The sequence below is a fragment of the Morone saxatilis genome, unplaced genomic scaffold (assembly GCF_004916995.1).
Source record: "Morone saxatilis isolate NCDOM2014 unplaced genomic scaffold, NCSU_SB_2.0 Contig7, whole genome shotgun sequence".
Classification (NCBI taxonomy): Eukaryota; Metazoa; Chordata; class Actinopteri; family Moronidae; genus Morone; species Morone saxatilis.
The window spans coordinates 19,528,388-19,546,474 of NW_023340246.1; the positions used below are offsets into that span (position 1 = coordinate 19,528,388).

The 18,087-nt window shown below is 37.4% G+C and overlaps 1 protein-coding gene across 1 annotated transcript; it reads right to left on the bottom strand.

Annotated features, from left to right (window-relative positions):
* Nucleotides 1–1,694: 1,694 nt before the first annotated feature.
* Nucleotides 1,695–16,526, bottom strand: LOC118341015 (V-type proton ATPase 116 kDa subunit a1-like). The gene is made up of 7 exons (XM_035679183.1): nucleotides 16,453–16,526; nucleotides 13,954–14,107; nucleotides 13,628–13,706; nucleotides 13,293–13,390; nucleotides 12,441–12,569; nucleotides 12,247–12,329; nucleotides 1,695–1,824 (listed from the first exon to the last, which is right to left on the bottom strand). The coding sequence occupies exons 2-7, from the start codon at nucleotides 14,068–14,070 to the stop codon at nucleotides 1,695–1,697; spliced, it is 636 nt and encodes a 211-aa protein (XP_035535076.1). The 5' UTR covers nucleotides 14,071–14,107; nucleotides 16,453–16,526.
* Between the last annotated feature and the right edge of the window lie 1,561 nt (nucleotides 16,527–18,087).

Consider the following 18,087-nt stretch of genomic DNA (forward strand, 5'->3'; position numbering starts at 1 on the left):
TTTTTTCCTTCCGGCCCTTTTCTCTCTTCTTCTGACACATTTGTCATATTTCCTCTGCCATTAGGAAAATACAAAAACAACTCACATCATCAAGTATTTGTTTGGCTGGAGATGACCAAAAAATATATTTTGAGAAACTAATAGGTAGGACGTCGAGCCAGACAAATAAATAAGCCTAAATTAAATTTTTATAAATGCAGAAAAAGGGCAAACATATCACGCTCTCCTGTTACATTCAGTATATTTTTGGCAATAATAGTCTTAATTTTGAAATGGTCATGGAAGCATTACCTAAGACTAAAAGAATTACACATTAAAGGGCCACACATTAAAGTATTTTTTGCATGTTTAGGACCATTAACCAGAAATGTATTTTGTTATTTAAAGGTCCAGTGTGTAACATGTAGGATTTATTGGCAGAAATGGAATATAATATTTCATTAGTGTATTATAGGAATTGTTGTGTTTTCGTTACCTTAGAGTGAGACGTTTTTATCTACAGAGGGAGCGGATCGTCCATGACCACCATGTTTAACCGTTATGTTTCTACAGTTGCCCAGAATGGACAAACCAAACATTGGCTCTAGATAGGGCCTTTCGCAAGTCCTACACACTGGTCCTTTAAATATTTAATTTGCATCATTTCAGTACAGTATTGGTGTTTCATAATGCAGCAAAAGTATTATCAGTATTAGTATTAGTTTGTAATCTTAACTTAAAGTCCACTTATTAGCTTTCTTCTTATCTTTCAACCACATCTCACGTTCAACTATTAATTTACAGATTTGATTGAAGATTTTAAGCGTTCATGTGCCATCATGTGATAAGAAAATTACTTCAGGCAAACCTGTCTTTTGAGTGCAAGAATAAAACTTTTGGTAGTAGACTCTTTTTAAAGGTGCCCCTTGGAGTTTATGACCACTAGCTGCACTATGGAGCAATGTTTTTACAAACTTTTACAAATTATTGTTTTGTTTGTTATCTGGCGATGTAATTTATATTCCTGCCATTCATTTCACACTATTCCAGTAATCAACAGCTGGTAAACACACAAAGAGACAAAGGCAAAGAAGAAGACTTCTAGCTAGAAAAAAATTGGCTCTTTAAATATTTTTTACAAGCAAGGGAAAACATTTGTTTGACCTCATGGAGACACACGAGTGTTGGTGAGAAACACTGAATGTAAACATAACTTTTGTTTGTTTACAACAAAACTCAATGGGGCACCTTTAAGTCTCAAAGGTCAGCGCTTCCTGACAGCATGTGAATGCACCAGACCTGCAGACTTTTCCAATCAGTTTAGACTTTAAGTTCAACAGACTGATAATAAATTATCTATCTCAGGCAGTCTTCAGGTTGGCAGTAATTTAAACAGGATTGCAGTAAATGTGTTTCTGTCCTGTTAAATTTAATCTAACAAAAACATTTTAATTTACAAATTATTACAATAATTACATATTTTCTGCAAATTTTCTGCAGTAAGACAAGCTACTGCTGCAGTGTAGATACAGTAGGATATTTATTAATTTATGCTTGCTCGACTCACTTTTTAGGCTGTACCAACTTCCCAAAAATACTACTATAAAACTGGCACCAGCTAAAGGTGTTTGACACACTGCACCTCAGGCTCTTCCAAATCAACAATTCAACACGTGTTTATGTTGTGAAGTGCAAAAAAGTATGACAACCGAACATTAAGGAGGCAGAGCCAGGAAAACTGTGACGATGATGGGCAGAGCAGCAGAGGAAAAGCCAGTCAGGCTGGCAAGCATGCAGCCGAGCAGATCACAGAAAGGCCGCAGGCAGGAAGTGTGAGGTGGCCGGCTGCAACGAGAGCAGACAGCTGGAATGTTAAACTATCACACCAGCGTACATGACATGTCAACCGCACTTACAACAGCTCAGAGGCTCGACCCTGTGCAGAGTCGAGTTAAGACTGCGGCCTCAGTGGTTCTTTCTTTAGGCTCAGTGTGATCTGTCTGACTCCAGCGCTGTTTAAATCAGAGTGAGATGGAGAACTGCCACAAGACAGCAGACAATAGCTACAGAAAAACAGTCTGGCAAACATGTTGTGATTGTTTAATGGTTCATTTGTGTTACGTCTAGTGTGATTTCATTTTGAATTCCTAACTGACACTGAATCCCGCTCCCCTTAGTTACTTTTGCTACACCTGTCAAGCTTGTTGTTCTCACACAGCAGCTTATAGTGACAACAGTGGCAGACTGACTACTCCAGGTTTGTAATAGTGATATTTGAAACAATGAGCCCATTCACCTAATTTCAATTTAGTCCGCTGAAATGACAACTGGCTGATGCTAATGCTGTCAACCTTTTAGTTGTTCCAGCTGATTCACCTAAAGATATTTGTGCTGAAAGACTGAGGCTAAAGCTTCATGTCCCAGGCAAAAAGTCACCATCCTCACCAGTCAATGATCGACGTAGAATACCTGGAAATAAAGAAACAACATTGTGGTGGAGATAATTAGCTTATAATTAAAAATGTGATTAAAAAGTTCAACAGAACGGCTGCTTGCTAAAGAAAAATACCATTGGACAAGCAACACAGAGGTTGGATTTATGCTGTATTCTTTATATTTTTCATTTTTAAGCAGTATCGCGTATTAAATTAATTAGCTGGGCATGTTTTAGCTTCTTTTAAGATTCTTTCCAAACTCTTTAAATACATAGTATTGCTCTTACTAGCAACCAATGCAAGCCACTTTGGCATGTGTAGAAATGAAAACCTGGACAGCCCTGCTGTGCCTACTTGCAGTTGTTTAGGAAGGGTTTACAAAGCCCAAACCACCTGAGTGAGCTACAACTCCATTCTGGCACAGCTTTGCCCGAAGTCCTGAAGTCACTGCCTACCGGTTGTTGCTTACTTTCATTGTCCTTATTTAGTGGGACCAAAATCTATCCTTCAATAAATACAAGTAACATTCAATACCAACGTCCATGATAATGACATTGATATGGGTCTAAAAAACACTGAGCTCAATCATCTCTTCACATTCACGTCTGTTAGAATCAAACTGCTCTGATTGCAGCAAGTTATTTTAGGGGAGAAAAACATGTTATTTTAACTACATTTGTCAAAGCAGCCATTTTACTCAGATTTTTCCATGCACTGGGGCACAATGACGTCTGAAAGCTTTTGAGTGTGGCAAAAAGCTAATGGGGATGGAAATTATAGAAAATTACACTGGTATTATTCTCTGAACCTCCACAGGGTACAGTGGTATCTGTAAAATCCAAACATATCATCCACCAAAGTCACAAAATTGGACTGAAACACTGAAGAGATAGTTTTGATCAAACCATATTATTTTGGAGATATTATTTCTGTGTGGAAGGCAGCATCATGAACCATTGAGCAAACTGTAGGCAGATGAAGGAAACAATGAGCAGAACTCTTGTTTGAGTCTGTAAAACTGTAGTTTGAAGAAACATATTTATCATCAGACAGAGCGGGTCCTCTTCTATGGAGCCGCCATGTTGAATCATACTGTTTCTAGATAGGTCCTTTGACATTTTTCACCACAGCCACCATATTTTCTCCTACTACTAAACTTGGTTGAGGCTAGCAGTTTTTGCTGGTTGCAATCTGGACTATACCACTAGATGCCACTAAATCCTACACACTGGTCCTTTAACTGGTCCTTTAAGTGTGTTTATGTAGCAAGATAAAAAGTGAGAAAACTATCTTTTCCTAACTATTAAGCATATAATATATTAAGGCATCTTTTTTTTAATGGCTTTAATTACTGAACATAATTTGGGGTCTTGCAGAATCGTCTGATATTAGTGTTTGGTTACATTTTCTGAGCATTACAAGATAGTCATTAAGAGCCAAACATATCAGCTATCGTCAATCCAAAACTTAATGATGTCAGTTTTTAAAGTATTTGAGTATTTAGAGTCTGTGTTGCTTCCCTATAACACCATTAAGGTTAACATTAAGATTATTTTTGTCAAATCTTTGTGTTTTATAAGAATTGAACCAACGCTGGGATTCGTTAACCATTTTAGGCATTTCCTACTGGTTATTGCACCCGTTTAAATCGAACTGTCAGACACTTAACTGTAGGGGAAATGTAGAACTGCCAGTTTTGTGCACATCAGAAAGACTGTAATAAACTGCGAGTCAAATACATGTTCATCAAGTGTTTCAGAATGATTTCTGTGCATTGGTAGATATCTGACAGTTATAACACACACACAGTAGAACAGTTACAGGCTGCACAATCAGATTCAGCATTAATGTCAGTTTGAGTCATTCAGGAGGAAATGTGAAGGAATTTGTAACATAAACAGACACACACACACACACACACTGTAGATGCTTCCAGTTGTTAGGATACAAAGTTTACATTCAATAAACATCTGTATACTGCTTGAATATAGCAAAACTGCGTTGAACTGAATCTCACATAGAACATCCTGCAGGTTCACTGGTTATTTTTAAAGTTCCAGTATTAGAGGTCGCTATCAGAGTTCAGGCTTTGTTCTGTTGTAAAACGTATTGTATGTAGAGGAACTTAAACACGGTAACACACAAGTAAAGACTTTAATTTTTATTACAAATATACTTTATCGGGTAATGCTTGGTGCTTTGCCACACATTTAAGATTTTTGAAATGTTTTTTTTTGTCAGTATTTTATTAAAATTGCTATCTACCTTGTTTATTACACAGCTGACAGATTGGTATATGTTGTATGAATTGTAAACAGAATTATGAAGTTAGAATCTGTTTTTATTTTTTAAAAAATTCAGCATTTCGAATGTTATTTCTTTGTGGTTGTTATGTCTTTCCTGCTGACCTTGGATCGAAGTATTTATGAATATATTTCAGAAACATGTATTGATGGTTTTTTCCACATGTTAAAAAGCCACTCAGGAAGCCATCCTGGAGGTCCTCAGTGATTCTTCGTAAATTTTGATTTAACCATCTCAGCAAAACTAAACGCAAAGGATTTATCTCTAGGCTGGTTTTGACTGGAAACTTGAGTTTGTCTTTGCATAATATCAGTTTAATAGTGAGCTAACATATTTTTTCAGCTAAACACTGTCTTATTGTAAACACATTGTTTTTTTTACACCAGCTTACATGGAAATGTAAAGCCCACATACTGTTATTCTCCAATGCAAAATAAGATCTCACAGACTGTCTGGGGAAACATGAATGAAGTATTCTCATTCTCCATCCTCTTCCATTAACTTTGACTTGCTTCACTTATTAAAACAAATGCGACCCATGCACCAGCATGCAGGGGCCTGGAAGGACAATTTTATCAAACAAACATTGAAATACGATGCTGTCACCTTTTGCAATTCACCATAAGCAATGCTTGCAAATTGCTCTAGTGAAACAGGCCCTGGTCAGCTGTTTGGAGCTAGAAAATCCATATTTCCTGCAATGAGCAAGCAGCGTGAGAGCCTGAAACAGCTATCCATCAAACACTTTCACCCCAAATGTACAGTACCCTGCTCTAAGCCTCAGTTGCTTCATTATTTAACATTAACTAAAAATTGCCATTAAGGAAAACATAAGTTTCCAGCCAAGCAAATAACTTTTTTATGATATTTTGAGTTTTTCTTTTTCAAATTTCCACCATTCCCACTCAGGTTTTTTATGCCCAGATTGATAAATGTGCATAAAAACATGTTAATGGAAAATGCACTTTTGGACTGTCAGCCTCTCCAGTTTGTTCTGCAGCTCAAACAATCACATTGGTGAGACTAAATCACTTTGTATGGGAGAATAACAGTTAGCAGACTTTCATCTAGGACCTGTGATTTGTTTTTGGATATGCATGCTCTCAAATGTTGATTTTTTTTATTTTTAAGTATGATCACACTATTCATTTTGACTTTATTTTGGCATGTTTAGATATTACTTTAAACAACTGCAGTAATTCCCCAGTAGACCTCCACGATGGTGGCAAACGTGGTTAGCAGTTGGGACAGCACTTTCCATCTCTAGGACAGAGTATGAATCCCAGTTTGGAACATTGTCTATAAAATAAAAGGGCAAATCATCCCTGTTTGGTAGATTGTTGAGGAGAGGACATCATTCACAGAAATGGGATCCATGTGTTGGATCTGGAAAGATTTCACTGTCCCAGGTCTCATCTTTCTAGATCTATTGAGGCACCAGTTTGACCTTTGAGTTGGCTGATGCATGGAGACTCATTCACTAGGATACATGCACTGTTTGCATTTATCTGGTTTATATGTTTGACAGTAAATGGTTATAAAAAGGGAAGAAGTTGACCTCAATGTTTATTTTCAGTGATGTAAATGTCCTCCGCTTTCCCGTGCCTCTGAGGCAACTGAAACTATGTTGATTAATTAATTAATTTTTTTGACAGAAAACTGGCACCAATGACATTACATGCACTGTATACTATAGATCAGTTAGTAATTAAATGTTCACATTAAGAGTTTTGTTCCACAGTGAGGTGATAAAAAAACTGCCAGCTCCGCAAATAATTTCTAACATAGAAAATGTAATTAATCAAGTCATGTTTATCTGATTTATATATTCATTTTCAAGTGCTTTTCATCATAATAATGCATCATTATGGAATCAAACTCTCCATCGCAAGCTTTGTCAATGCACTGCAGTCTATATAATGATGGAATAATAATAATATTAATTTCCCACTGACTTTCATTAATGTTTGATTTATTTGAGCCAAAGCCACCTCTTGAATTAAAAATACAATGTATTGTATTGAATCATTAATATGTTCTTTAAGGATTTGGACACTGAATGACATTTTTTAACGATTGATAATTTTCTGAAAATGAATGCATTATGTTGAGTTGGTGATATATTTATTTAATTTTAATATCACTGTTCTTTGATTGTATAGTTACAGTAGGAGCTATAGGGAGACCAAACTCAAAACTGAATTGTGAAGTTATTATGGAAAGCCAGTATATTATAGGAGCAAAAACTGTTCAGTTAGCAGGTGTTAAATGTATAAATGTCCTCAAAGACAATTTGCTGAAATGCATTATGTAAAACGAGCTAAATAAATATGGACACACATAGATTTTCTCACATTTTTCTTATATTTGTGTCTTAAATCGTGTCTTGCCACTTTAGGCATTGCTGTCCTTTTATAAAAATGCAGGATTTGGCAATCAAGATCTGTTTTTGGGAGTGAGGCAGGATTTTAAGTGGTCTCACTAAGCCTGAAAGATGATGCTTCAATACACTTTGCACTAAGTGAAAAACAGTCGACGTGGTTCTTGAGCGAAGGACAGCCTTGTTACATTGTAGTAGCAAGTATTTATAATGCACAATATGCATGTAAAGTACTTCAGACATTATAAACTGTTATGGGATAGCAAGAACTGTTTCACTAAAAAGTATCAAATGAAAAATATAATTCTGAGAGAATAAAGACTATTTGGGACACAAAAAAATAACTCTTCAAAATGTACACAAATCATTTAATGATTAAAAAATTGCCCTGTAACTGGAATTTACTCCATGGAAAAGAACTGAAAGTGAAAACCTTAGCAGCGTAAATGAAAAACGTCAATGAAAGAAGAGAATGTTGTAATCAAAAGGGGCACTTCAGTTTTGCATTTTGGGCCATTTTTTTGGTTCATTTTCAGAATTGCTACTAAAGAGCTTCTGTTTAAAAATACTGAAGTTATTCAGATACTTAAAGGTCATTCTGAAAGCTGTCTCTTGGAGTGCGGTGGATTATTTTTTTTTGCTAGTCTTGTTCTATTCCTTCACTCTGCCTTTAACTATCGGATTAGAATGGATCTTTTTTACAGCAGCCATTTTGACATGAAATAGGGTAAACACAGGTGTTATCAATGATACTAATTAAGGTTCTGTTCCATTCAGCTCAAACAGAGTCGGGCTGCTGTTGTGCATGTTGGCTGACTGGAAAGGCTCTGCTACACTAAATGGAACAGAACCATAATTAGTGGTCACACCTGTGTTTACCCTGTTTCATGTCTAAATGGCTGCTGTGAAAAAGGCCTTATCTACGAAAATGTAACCCTTATTTTTGGTACAGTACGATTAATTACTGCTACCATAAAAAATACCACTGTAAAAAACTTGTTCTAGTTCAGATTTTAGGAGTTTGACTTAGGTAAGAACATCTTGGTTAAGTCTGGGCTGGGTTATTTTTGTTATAGGCTGATGTTTTTTTTATTTTAATGTAAAAAAAAAAAATGGTTGAGTTCAAATGATGAAGATTTCTCCTACAATAAGTGACAAAAAGATGCAGTATATGAAGAAGATCACTGCAGACTTTAAGTACTGCACTGAGTCGTGTCATCTGCAGAAATACTCTGATGACACGGCTATTGTGGGGTGTGTTGAGGGTGGGAGGGAGGCTGAGTACAGGGACCTGTGTCGAAGTATTTGGGCGGATTGTGGAGCATTGGTGTGGGGATGACACCACCTGCAGCTAAAGTGTGCAAAGATCAACAGAGATGGGTTAGCGTATGGTTTTATAAGAGAGAGGGGCAACAGCCACCCGTTGCTTCCTCCGTCGTGTGGAACCATCGGCTGAGGAAACTAAACAAATGTGTGATAGTATTGGTTGTCAGGAGTAGTAATTTATCTTTGAGGATATGTCATTTCATCCTGGACGACAAGGAGCCCTAGAGACTCGGTCTCTCTGCAATGCAGAAAGGAGCCACATTTGCTCGCTCTTAACGCTCAAGGATAAAGGCCTGAGAGGCTTTTGTGTAACTGTGAGGATAGAGGCGCTACAGTCCATATACAATGTTGCAGACCGAATTGCTTGCAGGATATGGTTTCTAGTTCCAGTTCTTTTGTTTTTGACGAGTCACGCAGATCTTATCTTTTAGCTGCGGTGGTCCCTGGGGTTGGCGGGCATCAAGGCAAAAGACGCCAGACACACGACTGGTAGACTAAATGTCATTAAGTAAGGCAGTGTAGCCTCTGTGTTGTGCTATGGCTCTAGTTAGTCACCGACCTGGAGAGTCAAACCATGCGCTGTGTGGGGACATAGGAGACGGATGCTGGCATAAATAAAGACTTAGAGTCAGAGCGGACATGTGGATCCAGAGGCAGAAGGGTGGCTGCGTCCGCGCCCAGACTCTAGGACGGCTCTTGTTGGGTTTACAGTCGATCCGGCGTCCTCTCTCAGACTACGTGATAACGTAAGATATCTTGAGCAAGAGAGTTACTGAACTACAAATATTTGCTATGACACCGAATGGCAAGTGGACGATCGGGTGGGTGGTGGTGTCGAAAACCTTGTCCTAGTTAGTTCAATGGTTGACATATGGACCTTTTGGATCTCGCGGGGGTGATCTCCAGACTCGGGATGTGGATGGTGGAGTGCGCGGATAAAAGCGTCTCTTTGGGATGAGAAGCCTCCGGATAATGACTAACAATGGGCGTAAATAACCGAAAGCTACTGGCATTGACGTTTACCTGTCGTGGTTCCTGCTGGAAGGTGGTGGTAGTAAGGAGTATTGGCTATCGCTACATAATGACAATTCTTTTTAATCCATGTTCACTTACAAGTGCCGAATAGGGTCTTTCGCCTGCTTAAGGAACCCGATTGGCGCATGAAATCCCGTTTCCAAAACTCAGTTATATATAAAAATGTTTTGTATAAATAATACTCCACTGACTGATAGGATATAGATTCAAGAAAGTATTAACGATAAATGGACTAAATGTTATAAAAAAATGTGAGCAAAGAAATGCATTGTCAATTATATAATGGTAAGATACTGTTCTCTGAAAATAAATAGAGCCAATCCAAAGATATAGGTAGGTGTTACCTAACATGCTCTATATCTGGTCATTATGATACCAAATAATTTAGCCAGATGTCCTCTCTTTCAGTACTTAATACACATTTAAAGGCCAAAAGCTTATATCTACTTTTAATTATATACTTGTACTTTTTATTTAATTTTGAGTGTAATTTAATGACTTTTTCCAAATAAAAAAGAAATGGATTATACAGTAAAGAGATTAAGTTTCTGTAGTGTATGTGCTATTTCAAAATGCTACCAACTTTCGTAATATGTCAAGAGGTAATGTGTTGAAAGAGATTAATGTAAATCTCTCGTCTTATTTACATAAGTAATCATTTTCTGTCATAGTATTAAAAGTATAAGGGTTAGGTTGCATATTAATTTATATTGGGTGTATTCTATAAATATGTTATAAGTAATTGGTCTGGGAATGGCAAGTGGTTGCAAGGTGGTATATATGGGCTTTAATTTATGTAATATAATCTATCTGAATCCTATACTATACAACACGATTACTCTAACCAATAAAAGTCAAAAATATACACAAAAGTGTTATTATGTCATGTTAATATTGCTTAGGCTGATAGTTTTAATCTTAAAAAGTCTTTGATTCATACCCTATAAATACAACATCATGCTATCATAATCAAGGAAGAAGTGGTTGGGTCTGGGGTCTGTCTGGCATGTATTTGTAGGTGTTGGTGTGTGGGTGGGTTGTGTTGTTGGCCTTAAATGTTTTCTTAGGCAAAGAATAGTAGTAAGGGATCAAACTCAGAACTGGAAAGTGATTTTCAAATTGGCTGCTTGGTTGGTGGTTTAGGTGGTGCGTTCCCGCGTGTCTTATGGCCGATTAAGCAAGAAAAGAGACTTGGTCAGTTAATAAATTGATCTATTCCTAAATGATGGTTTGACCTATTTGGCTAAGATTGGGGCAAAATGAGTAGGCAACCTAAATGCTGATATATGACTACTGTGAGCACGCGGCCAATACCGTTTGAGATTATGTGCTAACACTCGATATCCCACGGTGTTTCCACGTGTGGGTTTTGGTGTCACATCTATGGTACCCAGCTGTTGTGCACACTTTGGAGGACCTTTTATATAGGCATGCTTGCTGTTTACCAGCTCATTGGGTGTGTCGATTTGACGATCCATGACAACCAATAATATGGGGAAATATAAAAAGAATATCACAAGTGATACAAGCGTTCTCCGTCTGTTGTTCAATTATATAAGTTTCCAATCTTTCTAGTCTTTTTATCTACTATTCATTTGTCTCAATAGAATAGATAAATTTTGATATTAATGAGAGGGAATGTTCTTTTAAATACATGAGTTTATTAGAAGGTGCAAACAGAAGCTGTGTCGCTTTTTTATCGGCGGCAAGAACTTTGTTGATGAAGATTGTGCTGGCTTACGTAGGGCGGGTCAAGCACGTAACGGGCGTGTGAAGACTGCTCTTTAACCGTACGGGTACAGCTGTGGTATTCTTCTTCTTTTTCTCTATTATACAGCCTTGCAACACAGAAATTACATGCTCTCCATTTTGAAGTTCCACATCGGTTGTTTCCGGTCGTCGTTCACGCACGCCTTAACTTTGATGGCAAACTTTCTTCTCTATTATACGTCTGAAGGCTTGGAGACCATGTGCGTGCCTACTGTGTTACTTGCTTCATGACGAATCGGGACCCCGCTGATGTGCGTTGCCTTGATGGTGCCGCCGTAACTGAACCTTTCTATAACCTCTCCCGCCTTCAGCCTGGTGGTAGAGAGACGTCGGCTTTTTATAGTTAGGATGGTAGGGGTTAAAAAATATTGCGTAATGTACTACATAACCAGAGGACAGCATAGAGGAAGAGAGAATTTACACACCATAGAAGATATGAGTATTAAAAGAGAGGGTGAGGAGAATGGCGTGGACTAAGATAATTTATAATTCATGTATATGATGTATGATGGATTATATTAAGGACTAAATAATGATGTCTAAATGTCATGCGTAAAACCTTAAAAAAAAATCAATTTGGCAATCACATGAAAAGTCAATTAACTAAACTTTTATATAGCATAATATTACTAAGGAAATGCTAGTTATGTATAATATATATGTGTATAAATGCTTATATGTAGTATAAATTTATATATAATATTATTATATCATAATATATTATCATTATCATTTAATATCAAATATCTATTTATAATGTTATTAAATAAAACTAATCGATGTTCAGTAATTCAAACATCTTGAAATAAAAATATTTGAAATTACTACACCTATTTATCTTTTTTATCTTTTTTAAGTATTTTATTCTATTGTTGTATTTTGACTTTACCATCCTCCTGTCTACCAAAATGTGTATTCATGTGCAGGGTGTGGTGCAGTTCAGATTACTATTTAAATACTTGCTAAGACAACTTTAGAATGTGTATTAGATAGTATGATGCAGTCCTCATGCTTTACCCCAGTCTGAGCGGGGCCCCGCGGCCCCCCTCACTGCCCTCCATAAGGGCTGACGACTCCTCCAGCAGGTTGGGATCCTCCATCTGTTAAGACATTGGGAAGACCTCAGTTACTTGATTCATGGAAGCATATCAATGATCTATTGTACCTCTGGGTGTGTGCTGTTTATGTCTGAGAGGGTAAAATGAGCAAACCTCATCAAAGAACTGCTGCGTTCGACGAAGGATGTGTTTGAGCTCGGTCAGCTCCAGGAAGTTCTTCTTCAAGGCTTCCTGGTTCGTGTTGATCTCCTTTAGTTCGTTCTCCAGCTTCTCGAAGGTGGCCTGCCAGTCACAATCAAGAGACACTTGCTGTTATGGATTTATTCCTGAAGAAACAACTTTTACACCTGCTTTTACAATGTTAGCTACTGTTTAATCTTAATGAAATTACAGTATTTCCCATGTTTATATCAACATGCAGCAATCAGCTACAAAAATGATGGATGGGACGACACATAATATTATCACGTATCGCGATAAAACAGATAAGTATATCTTGGTGAATTTTCATTATTGGGATAATAGAATATCCTCACATGATTGATTAAGCTGTCTAGTTCGCAAATGTACAGTTTTATATTGATTTACTGCCACAAGGGGGAGCCTGGATCTTTCCAGACATTCCAAAATCCTGAGCCTGTCACCATGGCATTGTATCCCCCACAAAAAGTTAAACTGGATGTGTGTAAATACTATGGATCCCACACTTACGAAAAACAGGAAAATTCGGTTTCTGTGACGCAATAAACATATTTATTTGTTACTAAAATATAAGATTCCAGGACGCTTTAGTGCCATTTTAAGATTTTCCATGTGTTGTGGGTCCCTGTGAATTGCAATTTTTTTTCTACCTTCCTTCCAAATCATCAGTATGGATGGGTAAACACAAAGCCAACAATCATGTAGTTCTCATCAATGATTTCCTCTTTTGCCCTTTTTCTTCTCCATATAATAATAATAATAAATAATAAATGATATGATAATTACAGATTGGAGATTGGTTACCTCTAGGTCAATCATGTCCCTGGGAAAAGGCACCTCTGGATTTTCTCCAGTGTCCACAGTTGGAATGTTAGCTTTCTTGATCTCCTTCTCCACAAACCCTGTTGAGCAGAGAGAATCCATGATTCAAAAACTCACCTCAAGATTAAAAAAGAACTGGATCATTTTCTCATTGACAACCCTGTCATTTGCAGGTTTTTTTTTACAGTTTTCATGGGCCTTCATGGAAGTGGTAAAAAAAAAACAGGAGCAATAATAGAAGAAACTGAAGCTCGGCTAAATCATAGGTAGGAACTACACTGTGCCCTTGGCTGGGCCTGATTTGTCTCATTACTTACTCAGTTTCCTGTCCATCTCCTCACATCTCCTCACTTCATTCACAAACTTGCGCTGGAACACATTCACGTCTGGATTCAGCTGTGGGTGGAAAAAAGAGGGGAAAATGTTTTTTTAATTATGGATATTTGGCAAAACCTCAAAGTGACTAGTGCAGAGAAAACTAACTGAAAACTTCTATACATGAATTCATTATTTATTACCAATACATGATGTAATAGGAAAGACATGAGTAACACCACCTACTCTCTGGCCGCTTCTTTTATTTCTGCCTTCAGAGGAGTTCTACCTCCAAAAAATGTCAAAGCATGAGCAGATTCATACTCACATCTCTAAACTGCACCATGCCTAGTTCTCCCAGCTCACTGACGCAGCAGTAGGCTGCTTCAGACTGCAGAAACAGCTGGGCCAGGGTCATCTCCTCGCTCCTAAACAGTTCCCCCATGATGACTACCACACTCCACAACTAGAACAAAAAAACACTGCACCCAGGACAGGAAGACATGTAGAAGAATTAGATTTAAAGATTTTTTTTTATATATGTTCAATCATTTTTTGACACAGAGAAAAGGTCCAGTAAATGGACACATACACACCCATTTTTTGTGCAGGGCAGAATAACAACACACCAATTTCACTTATTTATTATTATTATTATTATTTTGGTCGAATATAACAAATGAATTGATAAAACTAAAGTGGATGGGCTGAGTTTTGTTTTTATCTTTTGTAATTTTTGTAGCGAGGATAGCAAGCTATCCGGGCTAGCTCTCCAACTTCTTTGTATCAGCACATTTAAAGTGATAGGATAAGATCTGGATTATTCTACTGTCTGGCGCCCAACTATATTTTCAATATTATTTTAACAGCTTTCCTGGTTTCAGCTTCTCAGCTGTGAAGATTTCCTGCTTTCCTTGTCTTAAATCACAGCAAACAGAATAATACTGAGTTTTGGATTGTTGGGTAAACAATAGGCATTTGAAGGTGACACTGACTGTGATCGGCGATTCTGACAATTCTTTTATATTTAAAAAAACAAATCAAGAAAATAATCATCAGTTGCAGCCCTTTATAAAATAAAAATAATTACCTCTGCCAACTACAAAATTAAATGTTGCTCAAATATTAATGTACATTTAATAATCCAATGACATACTATATAATAGTACATTCAATTCAATCATTTTATTTGTATAGCACCAATTTTATACAGAAGTTATCTCAGGACACTTTTCAAATAGAGCAGTTAACCGAACTCCTTATAACATTTACAGAGACCCAACAGTACCACCATGAGCAAGACCCTGGCGACGGCAGTACATACAGTATGTAATTAGATATACTATATACACTCACAGGGGCCATTTTTCTGCATTAAGTACTTTAAATACATTTTCCTGATTATACTTATGTAGTTTAACTTTTTTAAGACACGCTTTACATATGGCATTTAATTGCACATTTGTTTGATAATGTGCACTAAAGCTCAATATAAACTCACAGCTCCTGTATTTTGATCTGATCTTAAAACGCTGTCCTCTATAATTTCCAGCCAAAACATTCAAAACATTATTTTAATATGTTTATCAATTACGTTGTTCTAGACCCATGCTGTCTTCTTCCTTATTGCATGGACCTTAGGCTAGCCCAAAAAAGTAAGGAATGTCTGTATTTTTTATTATTTATTTATTTATATGACAAATGCAATAAATATATTGATAAAAATCAATTAAGGGCTTCTGTTAATTGATTATGTCATCAGTTATCAAGTAAGTAAGTATCAATATTGATAAATCGGTAGTGAAAATACTAGCCTTACTTTGATCAAACTACCACTAAGTGACCTAGGGCAGCACAGATAGATAGATAGATAGATAGATAGATAGATAGATAGATTATGAACTCATTCTAAGCACCAGACAGTAAAAACCATACGAATCTTATAGGCTACTTCTCATTACAAATAAATAACAAATGTTATATATAATACTTATATATAATCATATAATATGACTATATAAAGTCTTGTAAGGAGGATGATTAAATTAGTTACACAAAACGGTCTGATTTAATATCCATCAGTCATATGTTATACTTACGTATAAGATACTGTACATACAAGAAGGTGCTAAAGCTGAATACGGAAGGGAATTGCGCTTATTTGCCAAGAGTTGAAGGGTTGGCCTCTATAATAACAGCTCATACACAACGCAAGGACGTAGCCTGAATATCACCTGCAACTGCAAGTCATCATTATGAGTGTAAAAACAATTATTTTTTACAAAAGCAAGCTTCTCAAAAGCCCCTCGCTAGCATGCGGAGCGTCGCTGCGGTCCTGTCGCAGCATCCTATCTGCTGCTGCTCTGCCCTTCACTGCTCAAGGACGCCATGATGCTACTGGCCGGGCCCGGCTCGGCTCGGCCTGCCCCTCTGTTTGAGCATCTGTCGCCTCCTCCATCACACTCAATATGTCCGCTTTTAAAAAAGGTACACCATTCGATACATATAAAGGCAAGTTATATTATATTAATGCTTACACACCAACATCATGGCCCAATATTAAAACCTGAAACTCGGCTACAGGCTGTAGTGTAACGTTAAGAAGCTGTAATTAACCGGTGGAACATACATTTACGTAAGAAACACATCACTGCAAACATTATTCGCCCGCGACAGAAGCAGTCGTCGGTGTCACATTATCACCGTCCTCTCGGCATCACACGTCCAAACATTCGCCATTGGTCATAATTCCCCCACTGGCACAGTCTGAAACACAGACATTACCTAATTTTACGTTAAAGGCTTTTCAAAATGTCCATTTACTCACCTGTGTAAACGGCAGCAGCTCCCTCTGGCCCGTCAAACCCCCCTGGATGCTGCTGGATGCTGTGCTGGTCCAGCTGGTGCATCAAATTAGATACAGTCCGCCGGAAACATACCCGAAAATACAAGATTTCAGAATAAAAGCATGGTGTATTTACGTGATGGAAATTATGTATTTTTTTAACATTGACTCTAAGATTGTTAATGATACTAATGCATTTCAAATATGTTATAGTATTGATCTCCCGTCCGGGTGCATTCTATTGGTTAAAGTAATGCTGATAGATTCGTAATTATGTTTTTTATTTTGGAAATTTCAAACGGAAGCTTATATAAACAATTCCGTCAACTTCACACTTTGTTGCAGGCTTTTATGATCAGTAGCTAGAGCATGCCATCCGCGCAGTACACATTTACATATTAAAAGGATAAAAAAAGACACACAGGCTACATTTTATAGAAGTGTACATACTCTCTCCACATACACACACACACACACACACACACACACACACACAGGACTGTGAAGACCCCTATAAATTATGAGAACACAGGGGTAATATATTGCTTAAAGTCCCCCTCCAGTCAGAAATCAGTATTTCTTCCTACAGTGTGATGTTTGAATGCTGTGTGTGCAGAGTTTGACACTAGAAGGATGTTTTCACATTCACCTGCTAAAAGTATCTCTGTGCTCATTGAAAACCTGATTTTAAGGGTAGGAATGTGAGTGATGTCACTGGACTCCATGTATAAATAGGACAGGTGTAGTTGGTGTGACCATGAAATGCAACATCTCTGTTTTGAGTCTAGCCATTCCCCATCATCATCGTGTCCCTTCTCTCTACTGTCTCTATAATAAAGGCACAAAAAGCACAACATTCTTACAAATGAAGGTGAAATTTCTCCCATTCTAACTATTTCAAAAAAGTTAACAGCAGAATAGTCAGTCACACTCTGTATTGTCCTGACTGAATCAGTCAGAAAACTGGTTAGTTGTTCAATGGGCTTTGGTAACAAAAACACAACAATTCCTATATCAGGATGATTATACACTAAATGAAAACGATACCGGTAGTGAATATCATATTACATTTCTGACAATAGATCCTCCTAAATGGACCTTTAAGTCTTGTAGTATTTATAGGATGATTCTTAACACATCTGCACAGACATATGTTAAGCCTGTCTAATTCTGTCTGACAATTAATTAACATTACACAGTAATATACACAGTATGTTTTGTATTCCTCTTTATGCATGAAATTGGTAGCATAATAGATGTTATTATTTTCACCCTGGCAGTGTGTGAGCATGTGTGCGTGTGTCATCATGGCAAAATGTGGTCCTCAAGACACCTACTGTAGCAGGAACTACCACAGAAACAGTTTTGAATACTTTGCCAAGCAGTGGAAAACTCAGGCTGATTTAGGGGCAGGGGCAAAAAAATAAAAAGGAACCAGTGTGCAGAAATATATGATGCATTTATGGTGAAACAACTTAGTCAGGGTAAGCACCCTAGAGGCCATTTTGAGGCGGCTGTGGCGCAGAGGCAGAGCGGGTCGTCCCCTAATTGGAAGGTTGTTGGTTCGATCCCCGGCTCCTCCTGCCACATGTCGAAGTATCCTTGAGCAAGATACTA

Coding starts and splice junctions, on each gene's coding strand:
- LOC118341015 (XM_035679183.1), bottom strand. CDS start 14,070: ATGGGGGAACTGTTTAGGAGCGAGGAGATGACCCTGGCCCAGCTGTTT. Junction 12,330..12,440: donor CGCAGCAGTTCTTTGATGAG/GTTTGCTCATTT, acceptor ATGTCTTAACAG/ATGGAGGATCCCAACCTGCT. Junction 1,825..12,246: donor GGGGCCCCGCTCAGACTGGG/GTAAAGCATGAG, acceptor CTCTCGTTGCAG/CCGGCCACCTCACACTTCCT.